The sequence below is a fragment of the Dromaius novaehollandiae genome, chromosome 3, assembly GCF_036370855.1.
Source record: "Dromaius novaehollandiae isolate bDroNov1 chromosome 3, bDroNov1.hap1, whole genome shotgun sequence".
Classification (NCBI taxonomy): Eukaryota; Metazoa; Chordata; class Aves; order Casuariiformes; family Dromaiidae; genus Dromaius; species Dromaius novaehollandiae.
The window spans coordinates 97,183,290-97,203,778 of NC_088100.1; the positions used below are offsets into that span (position 1 = coordinate 97,183,290).

Genomic DNA, 20,489 nt, shown 5'->3' on the forward strand with positions numbered 1-20,489 from the left:
TTTGGACAGCATTGCACAAAGAAAAGGGAAGGACTGCTGAGCTATAATGCACCAAACTAGAAAATACATCTTGATTTTGTTTTGCTCTTAATTGTGCAATTCAACTACATAAATATTCCATATCATCTTCTAACCACAAAGTGACCAGGCTTGTTATTTGTCACTTCAGAATTGGGGCAGTGACCTGTTGTGTTCTGAACAGACTACATCCAGAGTTGTCCCAACATCAGGTAAGAAAGAACTTGTAACCTGAAATCACAAATAGGAAAGATTTCTCCTTTTATTTTTAAAACCAGTAAGATCTTGAAACTGCAAATCCTAGACGGAAAAGAAACAATAAAGGGTGGAATATTTAGGAGCATAGCACGAAAGTCCGTCTTGCTGTACACAGCAAGTTCTGCAGCCCAGCAGGTGTGTTCTCTGTGGATACATGTGAGCAACAGCAACATGATTAAAATCTCCTAGGCAAGTTAGTGGCTCAGCAAATTTGACCTACCTGGTGAACCTGCTGTGATAAGCAGCGTGGTACATGTGCTGTGCGTAGCTGGAATACTTTGCAGGAATATAGCTAATGGGAAGTATTGATCTATGGTCCAAACCTTAAAACCAATTAAAAGAGAATGAATGTATGCATCTCTAAATGTATTTAATCTGTTTTCATTTCTTCCTAAGGTGACATGTGGAAAGCTGTTTTAAGGTCTATTTATTTTCTTGTTAGTTGAGGATATTATTGCAAGCAAATTGCAACAGTTTATGCCTTTTGCTTAGCTGATGGATAGAAACTTTTTAGGCTTGCTCTCCCTAAAAGTCTGTAAAAAATACCAGGTTGGAACTGAATATTTGGATCTTCATTTCGATGAGCAGCATTTTGTGTCAGTTATCAATAATTCTGCTTTTTTTTTCCTGCTCTATTTTAGTACATGAGCTGCGACCTGTTGACATCAAAGTCATAGGAGCACTGGGAGATTCCCTGACTGTGAGTACTGTTGTGTTCCCAGGTTTAAAATGAAAAAAAAAACCCAATTGTCGTTTTCCATCTGTTGTCATGTCAGGCATCATCAAATAGAAAGCAAATTGCTTTGACTTGGCAAAGCAAAACTCATCCACCTGTGTCCCTTTGCAAAAGAAATAGTTAGCCTGAAGGGATGTGAGTGATACTGGCAATTGTGTAATCCAGTAATGAATAACTCAGGCCAAAGCAGAAGTAGGATCATGTTCTGTATTGCACAGAGGTTTCTTTCATATGTTTTTGAAAAGAGAGATGTCTGTCTTGAAGGAATAGTCTTTTCTGACATAAAATCAAGAGCAAACAATTGGCAATTTTCATGCAATGAGAAATGTTGATGAAAATTCCTGTGGAAATAGCTGACTGCAGAATGCAGTGTTCCTCATTTAAGATAATTCTGACATTCAGTATTTCAGAATTTTGCTTTCAAATGTAGCTTCCTGGGTCAGGCACCTTCCAATTAAAACTCTGACATATTTCATGTACCAAGAAAATGCAAACCAAAATGAAAAAGAACAGGCACAGAAAAGAAAAGCAGTGAAAAAGAATAGCAGGGAATACTGCGGATCTGCACTGAAGTTCTTTGAGGAAAAAGTTCCAGAATTACACAGCAGTACAGAATTGTTCTGGCATGGGATGAAAGCAAATCTTGTTGTCAACAGTTCTGATGAACTGTAACTCCTGAGTGAAACCAGTGCTTGTTCTAGCAGCTTCAGCTCCTGTAGAGTTCAGAGGGAGTGGAGGGGACTGAGGCCCTCAAATGATCAGGCTTATCTACAGGCGGGTGTGCATGTCTTCACCTCCTCATTAGCTCTGATAACTGATTTTGTGTGACCTGAGATAATCCCGGCTTTGCCTCCTGCTGAGCTTTGAGCTTCTCTTAAAGACCTCAGTAATGACCCTGTAAGCCTCCCTCCTGTCATTTGCCATGACTCTTAAAATTAATTGCTTGACTTCCTCCTGCTAGTGCACGTCTTTTCTAAATTTTCACTCTCTTAGCACGTGAAACATCTGAGAGTGCCACAGCCATGAGGGCCACAGACTCTGATGCTTGAGGTCCTTGTCTCAACAGCTGAATGAGACCACTCTGGGTGACACATGGCTGCAGTTTTTCGTGCTGTTCTTGCCACTTGCAACTGGCACTTGCCACTGCAATGTGACTGGGGTTTTTGTTAAGGGATTTAATGCTACTGACGGGTGGTGGTGGTGGTGGTGGTGGTGGTGGAAATTAACAGGTCCCACGAGAGCCCTGAATGCAGTCGCTGTTTATGGCTGAGTTTGCACTGTGGCTTTTTGAAGAGTATGCAATGAAGTGAAACCACTAATAAACTCTAAAGCTCCAGAAGAACCCATTTTCATGATTACTGTCCTTGAACACGTCAGGGTGCTGACCTTGCTAAAGGTTAAAAAAAATAAAAATAAAATTCCTCTCTCTTTCCTGTGAGCCCTTGAGTTACTCAAATCCATCACCTATCTCTTTTGTTCTGATGGCTTTTCTTTATTAAAAGAAGATATATTTAAGTTCACACTGCAGGAAGACTATTCTCAGTCTAGTGCAGTTGGAGATTAATGAAACATTGAGCAATTTAGTCATGCCACTGTCTGGAATGCATCTGTTTTTGACTTCTCAGCACCAGTGCACAGTGAAAGCAATAGATTTGCCAACACACTTATCTGTATTGGCAAAAAAAAAAAAAAAAAAAAAAAAAAAAAAAAATCCTGCCTATACCTCATCAAGTCTGTGTGTTAGACTAGCAGACCGGGTTCAGCAGAGAAAAGTGGATTTTACACCAAAGATTTGTTCTTGTGGAATATTACAAAACAGCTCCTCTACTGATTTATTTACAGCTCAAACTGGCTGGGAATTTTTCATCAGTGTTCCCCTGGGATCATAAAGTCTCTCTCAAATCAGCTTTCTTTAGGAAATGCCAGAATGAAGCATTTTCCATCAGAAAAATCCCCCAAAAATAAAAAGCTGTTGATATTAATCTGAGTCCCTTTGGGTTGCTGAAGTAACTTTATTAGAGTAGTAACTCCAAAGCCGGTACGTTCTTAATCTTATGGTCTGATGCCCTGTGGCTGGACTGTATCTCCTCTGATGCTCCATGGTCTATTATCTAGATGAGCTGCTTTTGCTTATGAGAAGGAGCCCATGAATTTGAACCATAGGAGACACAGGGTTGCCTAGGGGCCAAGTATATTGGTGAATTGGGGCATGGAGCATGTAAACCCCAAAGGAATACTTCAAAAGCTTAGCTGGATGCAGAATGATGTTAACAAAATGCTTTCTGCACTTTGAAATCACAATGTCTGTCTCGCCTCAGCTTGTAGCATTTTTTTCATCTAGTATTTTATAAGGAATTCTTCCCATCCTTTCCAGACTGCAGTAGGAGCCCAAGCAACCGACCTGCAAGGAGACTGGAGGGGACTCTCCTGGAGGTAAAAACGCTCTGGTATTTTTGTCCACAGACACAGTTAGAAGTGCGACTCACCTGGCTGTGTAGTCACATACTTGAGAAGATGAGAATGAGATGTCTCAAATAAGGGTTTTCTGCCACAGTTGTAGTAACTAAATCCTACTCCTACAAACCAATGCCTCCCTGGAGGGAGTAAATGTAGGGGTAGGAAGTTAAGAGCAGGTATTGCTGGATAGATTGGCGGAGGAAGGAAGAAAGGAAAGAAGAGCTACTTGTCAAGATTGGAAGAGAAAGGGAGTGATTCTTGCAGGAGGTGGTTCTTGACTAGATCTGACTGCTGTCAGCGTGGTCCTGTGCCCCAGTCTGACAGTATTAGAGTATTAATGTGAGTGAGTTTTCAGCCTCCTGCTGGTCCCTTTGGAGATGATTCAAAATATTCCTGATAGTGTGATTATCTACTGCCATGCCTAATGACAGAGATTATGAATGCGAGTGTGGATTGCACTGAGCATGGTGAGAGCACTACACGTATATTCAAAAAAAAAAAAATTTTGTCCCATGTGTTTCATGGCTAAGTTTGTTTGAAGGCAATTGCAAAGTGGTCAAAGACAATGTATGTCTGGGTGGGTAAACATCAGTGTCTAGCATCAATGCTAGAGTGGAAGGAAACTGCCTGCTTTATATGGGCAGAAGTATGTAGAAAGGCACATGTGTGTATACACTCTTTCCTTCATCCTTTTTTCTCCCTCCCACGCACGTATATGCAGGGATAGGTATGTTCAGAAGAGTCTGATAGAGGTGGTATAGGAATGTATTGGCTGTGCACACGGACACACAGAGAAGCTTTAAATTGTAGAAGCACAGGCTTTTTTATAGTCTATATTGCAGGATCCCAGATAGGTGATTAACAAGCATTTAATGCAGCCTCTCTTCTATGCATAACTGCACACAAGTGTAGTTGCAGCAAGGTCCCATGCAGCAACTTTGGTGAGGAAATATATTTTGGGAGGTGGTTGTTGTTTCTTTTTTAATGATGGTCATCCCAGCACATGTATATGAGAAAGGTATTTCTCCCAGCATTTTCTATTGCTAGGCAGCAGTCATAGCATTTGTCTTAGCAGTTTGATTTAATCCAAAATCTCCTTTCAGTACTTTCCCTGAATTCCTACTTGTGTTGTGGTTTATCTTAGTCCTCTTCAAGGTTTGTCTTTTTTTCCCTTGGCTGCTACAGCGACAACATATGGTGACAATAAGACAGATGGTTGCAGGGTTAATCTTACTTAGTCCTTCTGCTCTTTCCCTTTGTAGTGTTGGAGGTGATGGGACCCTGGAGACTCAGACTACTTTACCCAGTGAGTATCCTGGAAAACCAACGTGAGAAAAGGGAAAGGCATGTACTACTCTGAGAATAGTCCAGGCAGATCCTAGGAAACATCTGGAAATGGTCGTGCTTTCCTTGTGAACAGTGGGGGATGCCTGTCTGTTATGGATACAAGCAGTTTGTCTGAGTCACAGCTGCAACATAGACTGACCTTATTAGCTATAAACTTAATTCAGCTCCCCCACACTACAGGATCTGCATGTGATTGTAACAACCTTTTGACAGGACTGATGAGGAGCAAATGTGCTGAAGGTGATAGACGTTCATGGCAGATCTGCCCCTCCTTTGTTTTGTTTTGTGCTTTCCAATGACTGATTGTAATGGCTGTGGGCAAATGAAGGGTTGTGAAGCAATTAGTGGTCCATCTAGAGAAGGCTGTTGACAAGGTCATGGTTCCTCCCAATGATTTCAAGTTGCTAAATTGCACTGAAAAAAAATCTAAAAATACTATAAATTTCTTGTCCTAGTGTTCTGTGTAACCAGTTGCTGTAGTTGCCATGGAAACTGTAAGTGGTCAGTGTGACCATAACTTAGAGGGCACTTGGTTCACAACAGTTCATCTATTTGTATGTGATCCATGCTGTGAAGCAATCTGAGAATACCTGTCATTGTTGGTAATAAAATTCATTAAGCCTTGTCTTGTACCACACACATCTGTGTCTAAAGAAGAATAAAAGGCACATTTTATTACGTATGCAGTATTGTAAATGTGACCCTATAAAGAGGCTTCAGCCAGCACTACAGACACAGTAGCCATCAGACATCATGCTTCCCCACTGAGGGTTTCAGTGAAATCTGTAAATGTGAATAAAACTTCACTTCTTTGCAACAAATATGGGTAGTTGGAGAAGCGGGAGGCAGATCTCTGTATTCAGAGCATCTGAATTAAGGGAAGTATTAAGGGAAGTAGCCGTGATCACTCTGGCACTCATATTCAAGAATGGCGAGTTTCTTAAGACACGTGACTTCCCAGGTCTGCCAGAGCCTAGCTCCTGCAAGACCACTGGAAGAAATATTTGCAACACCTAAGTCTGGACAGTATCTGGAACCTCCAAGGCAGGTGTGTCTGTAGCTTACTTAAGGTCACGGTGAATCAGGGGAAAACCCAGGCCTGTATTTTTACCTCAGGACTGGCTTGCAGTTCTGTAGGAAGCTATACTGTTTGTTGTATTGTGGATGGCTAAATGTCATGTCTTCTCCTCCTTTTAAGATATCTTGAAAAAATTCAATCCAAACCTCTTTGGCTTCTCCACCGGCAACGCTAAGGAAACAGCTGGATTCAATGCAGCGGAGAGAGGTGCCAAAGCACTGTAAGCATAATCGCAACCAAGGAAGGGCAAAGAGGGGTGAGAACTGATGGACTGACAGATTATCTTTGAGCCGCATGTTAAGGTTGAGTTAATACTGATGATCTCCTTGCGCTGTGCATGTTTCTGTGGTTTGATTGTTGTCTTTTAATTCAATATTTGGGGGATTTCTTTGCATCTTTTTCTAAATTAGAGACAGAGAGAAACTTCCTTTCTTCATCTGATTTCTGTCCAGAACTTCCAAGCCAAGGCCTTAATGATAATATGCTTTTAATTCTATCAGTCCCTTTTTCTACCCAACCTTTGGTATGCAGGTCCCTCGTTCATTGTCAGGCCATATCTATAATCAGACAAAATTCAACGATCGTTTTACAGTTATTCCTTGATTTCTGGGACATGTGCCTCAAATTATCAAATAGAAGCCCACTGCTACCCTAATTGCATTTAAAAACTACCCCTGTTTGCAGTGCAAAGCAGAAGAACAGAAGGAGTGGTTGGGAATTATTTTTTTTCTCCACTTGAAGAAAAATTCCGCTAGTCTGAGAGCCAAAATACATGAGAATTTATATTGTATATGCTGTATCTGCTCTATGGATGCTTGTGGAGTTTGTTTCCAAGACTTTGTGCGACAGCCTTACCTGTCACTGTATTTATCACAAGAGTGTTTCAGGGTAGCTAGCAAAGCTTGTGTGCTTGTGAAATACTTCATGGATGTATTGAACAAAGACGCAGGGTAATCAGTATGGTTCTGGGAGTGAAGATGATGTAGCCACATTTGTGTAGCTGCTGGAGAGAGGCAGGGGCTTGCTGGGTCAAGTACGGTCTCATGCTACTATATCACCTGGTACCTTGACATGGTTTGTGGTTCACTCCATGGATGTTGCATCCTGTTCGGGGATGGGCTGCGACTCTCCAGCCTGGCAATTCTACAGTGTAAGTGATGTACTCCAGCTCTAAGACAAGCCATGGGAATTTAAGGTCAGATCAACAAAGCTGTTTAGGTGCCTAGCTTATGTGTAAGCATCAAACTCCCTCACTGGATTTCAAAGGGAATTATGCAACTAAATGTCTTTGTGCATCTAGGGTTAAGTGTTTTTCTCCAAACAAAATGCATTTAAGCGAATTCTGCAATGGGAAGAATTCATCCCAGTTGCCTGCCACTTGGCAGCCATCCTAGCTGAAGCCCTTTCAGGTCAGATTATTCACTTGTTCAGCTGCTGCTGCTGCTTTTAGTCCCTGTTTGTTTGCTCTCCCTTTTGAGGCATTGCTTTCCCTGTATGGATTTCTGCTGTACCTAAGGTTCCCTGAAAGGAGGAGTGGGAGAGCAGGAAGATGATGTGCTTTCAGAGCATGCATCTAAAATGCTTCTCTCCTCTCTCTATAGCAATATGTCATCCCAAGCACGTGAATTGGTGGAGCTAATGAGAAACAGCTTGGTAAGTGGATTGCTCCTCTGAGCCATCAGGGTTGGGAACTTGAGCCACCCCACAATGATCCTGTGGTCTCTGGTAGATAGCTGTAACTGATGGGACATTTGAGTGGTAAAGAGTGCTTTACAGATGGAAGAAAAATCAGTTTTTGCCTCTGGTGTGCCTTCCAACGTGAAAGTGCAATGGATTAGTCACTACCATTAGGAAATTAGGATTTACCTATATAAATCCATGTAGGTAGTGTGCAAACACACAAGGAAAGGAGTAAGACAGAGACTAATTTAATGTGTGATTCGTGCAGGGATTGTAAGAACTGTAGTGGGGAGCAGGGGGGGATATGAAAACTGGGGAGATCATAGGACTGTACAGGCAAGCAGTGGCCTTGGAAGTCGAAGTCATAAAGACCGAGTGCAAAGTTGCTCAAGTAGGGGCCTGGTGACTAGCATGAACCATGCTATTCACTCTGAGTTTGGGTCTGGGGAATGGCAATGCTAGGAAAGCGGATGACTGAAGCCCTCCCAGGAGATTAGGATCTCTGAAATTCTGGTTCTTAACTGGCAAGTAATAACCACTGGCCAAGATACTTGTGGTGGGGGGTGAATCCCTGCAATGGCACAAGCTTTTAGGGAATTGGTAAGGGAGCTAGTGTCCTGGAAACAATCCGCTGTTCCTGCTTCAGTGAGGGCTGCAGAGGGGACCAAAAGGGCTACTTCACTTTCAACGCGGTGGCCATTGCAGCAAGTTGGGTCTGGGGGTGGGAAATGTGGAAGAAAACGGAGGCTGCCCTCCACCAAGTGTTGGCTGAATTTGTCCGAGTGGATGGGTGTGATCTTGTTGGGTCAGGGACAGTGCCGTGTGAGGGGAGTGGGAGTGCCTGGTACTCCCTGGCGCAGGCTGAATGGGAAAGGAAGGTACTGAAAAAGCAGGATTTGTCAAAGCACGTGTCTCTCTGTGCCAGCACGCTTGACGGATGCTGCATGCTAGCCCCACTGTCAGTTACTCCGCATTACGGACTCTTTGTCAGAGTGAGGGGAATGGGCATTGGAAAAACTGGCTCTGGAGTAAAGTAGTAGATAGCGCCAGAGCTTTGTTTTATTCCCTGGTTTTTATGCCACTTTGAAAAGGGTGGGGGAAAGCCCCTGCTGCACTTTGCCCCTTGTAAAAGGCTTTCTGAGCAAAGCCTGGGGCTAAGGAGAATTCAGACCTGTGGGTGATTCCCAGGCCCTTCCTCTATTTGTGGGCTCCTCTCGCAGATGTTTATTATGTAAATGGACCACTCCAAAAATAGCTGCCTTTGATTTCTTTCTTTGTACTCAACTGTTACAAAATGTTTTGATGAGTTCCAGCTCTCGGCAGCTCCTATTGTTAGCTGCAGTGACGTGGATGCTGCAGCTGCCCTTATATGAGCTCGCTGAAGTCACCAGCCTCCTGGACTCTTCTATTTTAATCCAGCTGCCTGTCCCCTGGGGCACCCCTCTCCCCTCCTGGCAGTCAGGGTAATACTTGCTCAGCTGGCAGCAATCCCCAGCAGCTCCAGCTCCACCGCTCCCATGAGTGGCTCCCGCATCCACTCCCTGCCCCTGCTCACTGCCACGCTGCTGGCGGTGTCTGGCTGTGCCTGGCAAATCTCGCCTGTCCATCGCTGTCCTGAAGCCATCATCCACTCTGGCACACTTCCTGCCACAGAAACACATCTTCCTACTTAGCTGCCCTGACAATTTTTGTCTACTGAAGGGAATTTCTTTATTAAAGAAAAGGTGAACTGTGGCCAGGCTAGCAAACGTGTCACATTTTCCCCTCAGACAGTGTTCTTCTGCCTTCTTAGCTCAAAGCCTCCTTTCTGCAGTTCTGACCTGCTGCCGGTAGCCCATTTAGCCCTAGTTGTAAACATTACCTCTGCGTGACTAAGCAGTTCTGAGCTGGTAGGACACTGCAATCTGTTTATTTTATGTGCCACTAGGAAATCAACTTCAAGGAGGACTGGAAGCTGATCACTGTCTTTATTGGATGCAACGACCTGTGTCAGTACTGCTTGGACAAGGTTTGTATCTCCAAATTAGGCACGCTAGTCTGGGCGCTTGGCAGGTGACCAGCCTTGGAAATTTAGCCTCTCTCTCTCTTTCGGTCAGTCAAAGCTCCTCTTTGTCTAAAAAGCACTTAGAACCGCTGTTCCTTTCATCTGTACTGTACCAGAAAGGAGTGCACAGCTTTTAACACTGGGGCACTGCAGCTCTGGACCAATGCATTATTTAAGAACCAGCAATCTGGTTCTTATGCATGTTGTTAAAGAGACATGGGTGAGGTTTTATTCTGGAAAGTGTCTCAATGCAAAGATTGTTGGAGATGGCTGGTTATTGCATCGGGATGACACCAAATGAAATACATCAGTTTCTAGTGAAGAAGATGTCTTTTACCTAGCTATCAGCAGTCATCCCCTTAGAAAGGTTCCCATAGCACAGGCTGTGGGCCTGGACCCCAGCCCATGGAAATGACAGGTATTGCTCTGTCAGTTTTGCTCTTTTTCCCTTTAGAGGACGTTAACTCGTATCTCTGTCCCCACAGCTACACCTCTACAATTACCCTCACAAAGTCATTTTGCCCAAGAGTTTTGTGGTGCCTGACTGCCTCCATCTCCACTTCCCTAAATTGGCAGTTTAAAAAAAATGTATCACTGTTCATAAACCAAATACCTCTGGCCTGGGCCCCATGAAAGACACCATGAAATCCTGAGGTGTGATTTATGGAGTCATTCATCAGGGAAAGACTCTGCCAAGAACTATTATAAACCTCTGGGAGAGGGGTGTTTCTACAGAGATTAAGGGAATGTATTAGTTATGTGGAAAAACAAACACTATATAACCTGTATGTGCGTGGCAATAAATCTCTTGATCCAAAAAATATCTGTGCCATCAGAGACAAAAAGGAGCATCGAGTCAGTGTATGTTCTCACGGGGCTCTTCGTTCAGCTAAAACAGTTAAACTCCTTGATTACTGAAAGGAGACTGATCTGAATTTTTTTTTTTTTTTTTTATTACTCAGGAAACCTATTCGGTACAAAAGTATGTAAAGCACCTTCAGGACACTTTGGATATTTTCTATGAGGAGGTAAGGTTTTAAGATACCTTAGCAAGCTATGTTCCTGGCAAGTGCAGTGATGTTTTTCTCACCTCTGATAGACTGTCAATGTTTCATCCAAGGTCATCTTCCAAATAGCTGCAGTTGTAATGCAGCACTGAGGAGTAGTCTAACGACCATGTTAGATAATGCCCTGAGAAAGCAGGCTGCTGCTTCAGGAAAAAATGTGTGTTTCACGGTGTTTTTGCTGTGAGCTAAATGTGTAGTACAGTCCTGCTGCCAATCTTGATGGCTAAACCAACTGCACAAGGTGTTATTTACCGTAGAGAAAATGGAAGTGCCCCAGGGAGTGAAGCTGCATTTCAGCTAGTTTGTACGAGCTGCCACTCATCTTTTGGCTAACATCCACTATGTGCCTCCCTAACCCCCCTCCTCACCCTTATACGTTATCCTTGCACATGCCATTGGTTGCACTCAGTGCAGTTTGCACTTGCTGTCTGACCTACGGATCGCACTTCTTTCTCACTTTGTAGTGGTATCATGTTTGCTGACTCGGTATGTCTGTTTATTATAATCCCTGCAGCTCCCAAGAGTCTTTGTCAACATGGTGGAGATACTAGATATGTCTGGACTGCGTCAGGTAGCAGCAAGCTCTTCAGAGTGTGCCATATCAGAAACGTGAGTGAACAGAACACATCTTCACCTTCAAAATGCTATTTTTTGGATCAGTCTAAACTGCTGCTACAGTAGGACATCCACACCAAGCTTTTCAAGCTGCTTTCATTGCTGCCTTTAAATGAATGCACCAGTCCCCGTCAACTTGCTATTGCTTCTTCCAATACTCTGGCTAAAAGGCATGCACTTGTAGATACTGGTGTAAGTCATCACTTTGCTTCTCAGCTCTAAGGCAGCGTGTCACAGCACAAGTCACCATATAATTGTCATACTACTGAACTTCAAAGCCTGTTCACCTAGCCATTCACTGCTCAGCAATAGAGGCTGGCATCCCTGATGTCTCTACTTGCACTCAGTGCTGCATAACCTATGGTGCAGGCTGGGCTATGTACAGCAGAATGCAGAACCAGGAGCTGCTTTTCACACCCAAGGGAAGAGACCAAAATCTTAACCACAAGAAGACTGAGAGACGTGATTTAGAGCGCACTAGTGACTTCACAGTGTGGACATGAAAAGGCTCTGTAGTCTAACAGAAGAAGATACAACAAAGACCAGTGGCTGGAAGCTGATGCCTAATGAAGTTAGGCACATGTTTTGTAATAAAAGCGATTAACTACTGAAACACACTAGAAAGGAAAATAGTGAATTGACTGTCATGCTTGATGTCTTCATATTAATTCCAGACCCTTTTAGGAGTATACATTTCAGTCAAGCAGACGTTATCCCTTGATACAGGGGGAAAAGAGTGAAACACAGTAGTTTGAGGAGTCAGATTTCATGAACTGATTTCATGTCTTTTCTGTCTTTAAACTCTCAGATTTCTGAAATTCTGCTGTAAGCAGAATAGATTTTTTTTTTTTTAATTCTAACACATGTGATTTACTACTAACATGTGGCACAATATACACTTTGTCCTTGACTTTCAAGAGTTCTGAATCTAGCAGCTCTTATTGGCTGTAACTGGACCTGATAGGTGTTCAATAGGAATATTTTTCTGAAGTATTGGTCCATCTCTAAGCCAGTGAGGTGACTCTCCTCCATCTGAGCTTTCGAGCACTTGTTCTGAGCTTCTTGAAACTGAACATGTTGCTAAAGAACTACATAGACTGTTCCATGTTAACTTTTAATTTTAGTCTTTCTTTCTCTGAAGGAGTGTTTGCCCGTGTTTCTTAACCCCTGAGGAAAACTCTTCTGAACTACAAGAAATGAAGAGAGTTAACAGAGATTTTCAGGTAATACCTTAATTCTCTAATTGGTCATCTTCACCTGTGTCTCCATTTACTTTTTTTAACTACTTCCTTCACTTCCGTTCCTCTCGCACATACCCTTAGCAGTACAGACAGGGGTGATTAAGTGTGGCTACAATCTAAAACCCTAGCCAGCTACCTGGTTAGTAGCAGTGCAAGTCTTTCGTGCTGCCTTATTATTTGACCTCAGTTCTGAGCTGGAAGCAGATTGAGACCACTTCTGTTTCCAGTTACTGTTTGGACAGCTGGAAAGGAGTTACTGATGATGTCTGTTTTGTGTTATGTGTTTTCATCCATTATGAATCTGATGAAGAGTTCACATGAATTAACATGTCACTGCAAGGGTGACTAATTACCTTGCATCAGCTGTTTTGTGGTAACTCTTAGTAAAGAAAACAAACTGAACTAACCTGATATTCCTTTCTTTTGCTACAAGCAGAGAGTGTCTGCACAGATACCTGACCTGGGTCAGCCTGTAATCTGATAGTAACTTTTCATAGCCTAAGGCATGAGAGTCACTCCAATTTAACAAAAGCTATAAATAGCTACTAGAGCAGAAGAATATTCCATCATTATTCTTATGAACATAGGAATATCTGTATCAGATCAAATTATGTTCTCTCATTCTGTCTCTAGCAGAGGATGTTGCCTGATGAGTCTGACAATGTTCAAAAAAATCTATCCTAGAAAATATTCATATAAACCTATCGTGTCCAGGGGGACGTGTTTCTTAACTGAAAAAGTGGGGTTAGGAATATTTTGGGACATGACCAGAAGCATGAGAGTTTATACCCATAGGCTGCCAAGTAGTAACGAAGTGTTTTCATTATCCACTTGAATGTCTATAGCCATAAGTTAAAAAGTAGCAGCTGATTTTCAATGCCTGTTTTGTTTTTACTTCAAGTACACCTTTCTGAAAAAGCGAGCAGATTTCTAATGTCTCAGGTTGGCACTCTGAACTCATTTGTCACTCTAAAAAGTTGGGGCTTATTCCTTTTTTTTAAATTCTCTGTAAGCTTTAAATCGTGTTGCAACTGTATAGCACTGATTCTATAAGATACGAAGTATGTTTTAAAAAAAATTATCATCTTTACATTTCAGATAAATTATCCTAGCATCTTTGCATTTTTCTCATGAAAAATCTCTTCACGAACCAGATTTATTTTCTTTCTTTGGACTGCTTTACACTATCCAGCTGGATTTATATTAATAATTTATGGTTGTCTACAGTGAGAGAAGTGTAATATGCATGTTTTCATGATTGTTGACAAAAGTTAGATGAACCTTGTAAGTTACTTTTCTGTTCTTGGCCATGCAATTCTACACAGGCTGAAGCCATACAGATGGTCAACAGTGGTCGATATGAACAGCGTGAGGACTTTGCAGTTGTCATGCAACCATTTTTCCGAAACACCTTGGTGCCCCTGGATAGCGTGAGTCCTGTTTTTTCTTGCTCATCATTCAAGGAGCAGTATCTTGATTTATCTAAGTTAGTAAGATCCATGGGACAAGAATTGGGTTGTCTTCTCTCTGCATAGTCTAGCAGTAGAGAGTGGAGCATACAATAAGGGTAACACAGGGGAAAAACAGGAAAGACCGTAGTTCCTGTGAACTAAAGTGGCTTTGGGAAACATTCCAAGTGTGCATGCATTAAATATAAGTACCCTGTGGCTTAATCTAGATTGTATATATTGGTTCCTCTTTTGGTTCCCCTGTTGCCTGCATATGGGACTAGGACTGACATATGCCAGAATTCCCTTCTGATCTGGGCTATGAAATACATTCAGGCTTTCTTCTCATGGAGACCAGATCACTCACTGGAAAATGCTGTATGCCTGGTTTATCCCAGCATAAAAATAGGAAGCGGCTATGGTAGCTAAAGGCCGATTCTCTTGTTCTTGAGCCTTAGCATTTTGTAAGCTGAGTAGTTCAGAATATGAAGATTAAGCATGAATCCTAGTTCAAAGCACCCAGCTGTGCATAATCCTTTTGTCATATCATTACCATTGTGTTCTGGCAGTCTTCAAGTCCACTGACTAGTTACCATTTTGACAATGATAAGGCAAGTTTTCCCTAAGAAAGGCATTTGCCACAGCTGGATAAGTGCACAATTTTGGACATTCACCTGAAATAGAACACCAATTTCAAAATCTGAAAGATTGTAAGCCCAAGATTGACCTACAGACATTTAACAAGCAAAAACAAGCATCCAGTTTCCTACCAGTTCTTTGCAAAGTGGGCTATGGGTCAATGGCAGTGTCCCTGTGAGAGCTATGATTGTCAGTTTAATGACAAGTTTAGTGTTGGTATGGAAACTGCTGTGTGAAGTTGAGCAGACTGCATTACACAGGTCTCAAGATGCAGTACGTAGCCGGCAGTTAGATGATACTTACATTTATGTATAGTGTCAAAATAAGAATATATTACCCTTAAGAAGATACCAAAATTGTGAAGGGGATATGCCAAGTACAGTGTACTTTTGGATACAGTATGTCAGATCTCAAAGTTTAATAAGTGCTGAGAAAAGTATTTTGCTTTGTTGCAGAATGGAAAGCCAGATCTGAGTTTCTTTTCTGCAGATTGCTTTCATTTCAGTGAAAGAGGCTATGCTGAGATGGCTATGGCTCTCTGGAATAATATGGTAAGAGATTGTGGAACAGATCCTTATGCGTTTGTGGTAGGAGCCCCCTCAAAAAACTGTGAGAAAGGTGCCCAGAGTAAAACAGTGAGGAATAAAATGGGTGGGCTAATAGTAGGGGGAATCCTGAGCTCTAAAAAGAGGTCCTTCTCAGGTTGCATTTTTTGGGAACACAATCCAAAGCAACAGTGTTGTATAAAACAGTATAACCCTTTGCTCATTCAGGATGAGAAATCCTCAGAGTCCCATGAATTCTGAAGAAAAACTCCCTTCTGATTTGGCAAACGTTTTGCATTAAATCAAATTCAGTTTAGTTAAACATTCAATCCTGTAGCTTTTCTAAAAATGTCTATGTTGAATTACCGTGCCATTCTACAGTGAATTGTTAGATTTATTGGGTGAACATACATGTGATTGAATTTTTGCTGCCATTAATAGTATGGACATGTTGTACCACCCACTGTAGTATCTGAGGCGTTTCTAATAGAGTCCCTGGAACTAACGGTGAGCTGAAATCGCACCTAGGCTTCCTCTGCAGTCACATTCCTTCTGTCACTTTGGGGGGAAATGACAGTTTTTGAATAGCACTGGCAGAGTGTGTAAAGGGCATATGATGAGCTTGGTTACTCCAGGGTTGCGGTCGCTTTCAGAGCTATACTGTTTCCCATAGTGGAAGGAATGCTATGGCATTTTTATGCCGCAGTGGCATTTCTTCCTCTTGTCCCATAAACACCAGTTCCCAAACACATTATGCTAGCCTAGGTCCTGTATCCTGGTTTATACAAGAAATGGACATAAATGGAGGTGAATTGCTTTTCTATTTAATAAAAAGCTTGAATGAGACAAGAAACTTGCAGGATCGCCTGGAATGAACTTGAGCTCAAGGACTGGGAAATCCAGGGCAGAAACTTGTGCAGTTGCTTAGCATAGCGTATGAGCTGACAGCAAGGGTTATAGGAAGCAATAGATGTACAGTGTGTGTACTTGCGCTAAACCATTGATTTGTGCACACAGAAAATCTGCCTATTTTCCAATGTCAGACTTCAGTCTGTGGGCTTCCAGATGCCAGTAGTCTGATAGGCTTTATTGTGCAGTAGGGCTAACAGTGGCCTGAAAACCCCAAACAAATGTAGAAAACATTCAAATTGTGCATGGCTGTAGGTTCCAAGAAGAAGAAGAAGAAGAAAAAGATTGTACCTGGGCATATGGTCGCTTTAAGTTGAGTTTCTGTTGCCACGTGGTGTTTCTGCTGGCCATTACTCATTCCTGAATCATGATCAGTCCTTTCTCTATGCCACCCAAGCTTTATTCTGTCCAGACTGTCACTCATTTCCTACGCACATAAGAATATTGATACAAAGCCCTTCTACCTGGGTAGTGGGAACCAGATTCTTACTAATGTAAAGCGAAACTATTCACTTCAACAGAGCTCTGCTGATCTGTATTAACTGAAGATTTGGCTGTTTATTATTTAAATCTAGTTCTGGTAACACATCTCTGTTTTTCACTTGCCAGCCTTGTACGGAGAGGTTGTGCAAGCTTACTAAGGCTGTATTGTTTTCTTGTTCACTGAAAAGCTCAGCAGGCTGTAGGCTCATGGCCAAATGACATGGATTCACATCAGTGCACATAAAGTGTGCACTGTGCCTGGCCGTTGTGTGGGTATGCAGGGATGGGGGTGGCTTAAGAGGCCTCTCCCTCCCTGTGATATTCTTTGCCCTGCCTGCCTCATGCACAGCAAAACACTCTCTGAAGTCAGAAGGCCCTGTTGTCTTAAGGGGCGCCACTTGTCGCAAATCCACCTCCTCAGTCCACTGGCCCAGGAGAAGAGCAGACAGACAGTGTATTTAGCTTGTCTTCTGTCTCCATGTTTGCTGTAAGGTTCTGCAGGAGCTGTGTGTGGCTTTCTTCCAAAAATTGTCTTTTACACACGTGGACTAAGGGATGCAGTTATCCTCAAAGCTCAGAAGCTAATGCTTCTGAGGTAGAGATTGCATAGAGATGAGGCAAATACTGCTGGCTACAGAATTTTGCATGTTATCATCCTTGTCTGGGCTCCACGCCAGACTCCTTACCAAGTGCTTTGGCACAGGAAGTATTACAATTATCTGCAAATAACCAGTTGGACTGCAGACAGAACACTGTAGGATACAAGCCACATAACATACAAATAATAACATCAGAATTTTGGCTGTTCCCTTTAAGATAGAGGAAAACTACCAAATTCAATCTTCTCAACACTTCTTGCAGACAGGCCAAATGGTTAAGACCTTTATGCAACATTTGCCTTTATCCAGCAGCAGAACTCAATGACAATTGGCAAAACTTGGAATTCAGTTATTTTGCTTCTCATCTTTTCCATGTTTGTTAGCTTTCTTTTCTTCCCTGCTTATGTTTTTAATATGAAGGATGCTACCTTCCACACCTCATCTTGGTTCATTGCTCTCATTTTGTTTTCAGTGTGTACTTCCACTTTTTATCACCAAACTACAGAGGGAGAGTATTCCCAGTGTATCCATATGGGAATCTTATTACTAGAATTTGTTTGCTTTTCTCCACACTGTATATGGTTTCTTGAGAAATGGTTTCTCTTCAGCATGCAGCCGACACTTTAATCTCTTGAGAACAGTAAATGCCTGTATAGATAACAGCAGCACTCCTCTGCACTGTATTCCCAGAAGCGTTGGATGACAATTCTGCTATTCTCTACAGACCAATCCTGAAGTCTTTACTTCAGGCATGTTCATACACAGTTGTAAACACTTCAGTTAACATGACTGAGCAAGCTTCTGCTTCTTAGCTTAACCATGATAACTGATGGTATGTGCGCTCCTAGCCAACCAGAAATGCTATGGCATTAGCCTGGACGTATTTTATTCTGCATTTGAAATGCATTCAGGGTGACCGTATGGTCAGTTAGTACAGCTTAGCTGATAATTTGAAAGGCTCTATTTAACTCAGTTCTTTCAATCTTGTGAACATAGCCTTAGTTAAAACTCCCAGAGAATTTCTTGTCTGAGTGAAGACTGCAAAGATTGGTACTATCTCGTCTGGTCCCTGTAACTCTGTCATTTCTGAAGTGGCTTCTACCACTGTGGCATTTAAGCATCTTTCTTTCAGTACCATGCTAAGTAACATGATTAACATCTGTCATGTGTTTTTTTCCCTATGGCTTATACTGTCATTTCAGATGTGGGGGGGGAAGAACTGGGTGTATACTGAACCACTTTGTTTTAGCAGAATATTTAATGTATGTGGTATTCAGAGTTATTTTCTCCTGCACTTCGCACAAAAGAAAGGCTTCTCATGCCCCTCACTCCTACAGAACTTTTCAGCAGACAGTTCATCAAATTCTCAGGTTCATGAGTGCTAAAAAGTTTGGAAACTTTCCTGTGATCTACCTTCTCCCACATTTCTTCATTGCTCTAAGCATCAAAAGATTGGATAAGAAGTTGTAACTACCCAAGTCAGGAGAGTTTGAGGAAGCAAACTTCATTATGTTTACTATTGCTTTTCAGCTGGAACCAGTTGGTGAGAAGCAGAGTTATAACAACTTTACCCGTGATAGATCAAAACTCAAGTGTCCAACCCCAGTAAGTAAAGGCCAAGATGCCCATACTCTCCTTTGAACCACTTTTGTTTTTCTCCTTTCTTCTTGTTGGTAATGTTCATTAAAAGAATATCTTTTTGAAGGTTTTAAACAGCAAAAATACCTTCCTGTTCTGTAACAGGAGATCGCATGGGAGGTCTTCAGGAAAATCTACTTAAGATTTAATGCAAAAAAGTCATCCTCCCTATAGTGGAAAGCCTCTCACTTAAGCCAGTTTTAACTGGTCTACATATTTCCATTTGGCTGTCTGCAGCAAACGAACTGGGAATTGATGCCACCACTGCTGGCTCTGAAATGGCTCCTCTTTTGTTCTTCCGAGAACTTTCAGGCTATAAGGCAGAAACCAGTCTTTAATTCTTTTGGGCTAAAGCAGACAGAAGGGAGAAATGGTTGATAATCTGGCTAAAGACTGACATTTCTTCTCTGGGAAGGGGTGATGGTGTATTGTCTGAATGCTGCTTGTTGAGTCATCTGTGGTCAGTAAAACTCTTTGATTTCCCTTTGTAGGAGAAACCCTTTCTTTTCACAGTAAGAAACAGTGGATTCAGAAATTCAACTCCCCTCTCTGAGAAAACCGAACCTTCAGTTCCCTACTGGGCTGTCATTGTGGCAGCAGTAGCTGGAGTCCTGGCAGGTTCTCTGTTCATCTGGGTTGTGTCAGTAAGAAAAGCCAAGAAATGCCAACATGGGACAGATACAGCAATGAATTTGAAATCAACGTCTCTGTAAACCTGAAGCAAGTGGAACAAATATCTATCTCCATTGAGGTTGCTCTGGTGTTATGCAGAGAGCAGCAGGCAATAAAAAAATGAATATTAATCAAACTTCTTTGTCAGCCAGTGATTTTTGGGCCCAGCATCTTAATCAGAAACATACTATAGCATAAACTTCTGAAGATCAGTCAGGTGGAGGAAGACGCTGAAAGCATTAACATTTTTTTCATTCCGGGATACATTTCTCCATTTCATGAGAATTGCCCAGGATGTCAGTTGCTTGCATGAAATAAGGAAACTTGTTCATGCATCTTGACCCGTTATTTGCACATCTGCCCCTTTTTCTTATGAAACACTGGATATAAAATGTTAGAAAAGAGTCCATGATTATTGCCTTGTGTTCCTCAAAATCAAGGTAAGTGAGGTGAGATGAAAAGAAAAGCCACAGTTTTATGCATTAGATTCCAGCAAGACCATTGAGTCAGAGGTGCTAAGGTCATTTTACACTGGGAAATACAATGCCATGACAAGATCTTCAAGCCAGCTTCTGAGCAACCTAGAACATCCACATGGCATCCATGGTGTAGTGCTGGGCAGGAATACTGTCTTGGAGTTTAGGTGCTATCTATCTGGGATTAGAATGAAGCCGTGCCATGCTCACAGCTTCATCCCTGCAGCTAAATAGCATAGCCCAGGGTAGTCCAGTATCATCCCGGCCATGGCTGTACTGCAGCTGGTTCCAAAATGACTCTTCAGGAATTTCTGCACAAGCATACACTTAGGGGATCTAAACAAGCGTAAAGTATCTGACTGGCAACCTAGACTTAACTCTTCTCACAGGACCTGTAGCATTTTCAAGGGCCCCAGACTGGAGTCTCCATGGTTGATCTCCAGGAAAGAATTTGTTCAATTCTTTCAAAACTCCGATCAGGAATTCGGAAAAGCTCTTTCCTGGAAATTAGACATGCTTTGTCTTATACTTGCAGGTTG

At 42.2% G+C, this 20,489-nt stretch overlaps 1 protein-coding gene across 1 annotated transcript in view; it reads left to right on the plus strand.

Annotated features, from left to right (window-relative positions):
• Window positions 1–19,610, plus strand: part of PLB1 (phospholipase B1) — an 81,176-nt gene extending 61,566 nt beyond the window's left edge. Inside the window, exons 45-58 of the mRNA XM_026121158.2 lie at window positions 170–230; window positions 918–976; window positions 3,387–3,445; window positions 4,732–4,775; window positions 6,015–6,114; window positions 7,496–7,547; window positions 9,502–9,582; window positions 10,581–10,646; window positions 11,200–11,294; window positions 12,442–12,523; window positions 13,867–13,971; window positions 15,084–15,179; window positions 18,695–18,769; window positions 19,294–19,610. Coding sequence (XP_025976943.1) covers window positions 170–230; window positions 918–976; window positions 3,387–3,445; window positions 4,732–4,775; window positions 6,015–6,114; window positions 7,496–7,547; window positions 9,502–9,582; window positions 10,581–10,646; window positions 11,200–11,294; window positions 12,442–12,523; window positions 13,867–13,971; window positions 15,084–15,179; window positions 18,695–18,769; window positions 19,294–19,515 — 1,197 coding nt within the window. The 3' untranslated portion in view covers window positions 19,516–19,610. The remainder of the gene's footprint in view (window positions 1–169; window positions 231–917; window positions 977–3,386; window positions 3,446–4,731; window positions 4,776–6,014; window positions 6,115–7,495; window positions 7,548–9,501; window positions 9,583–10,580; window positions 10,647–11,199; window positions 11,295–12,441; window positions 12,524–13,866; window positions 13,972–15,083; window positions 15,180–18,694; window positions 18,770–19,293) is intronic.
• Window positions 19,611–20,489: the final 879 nt, after the last annotated feature.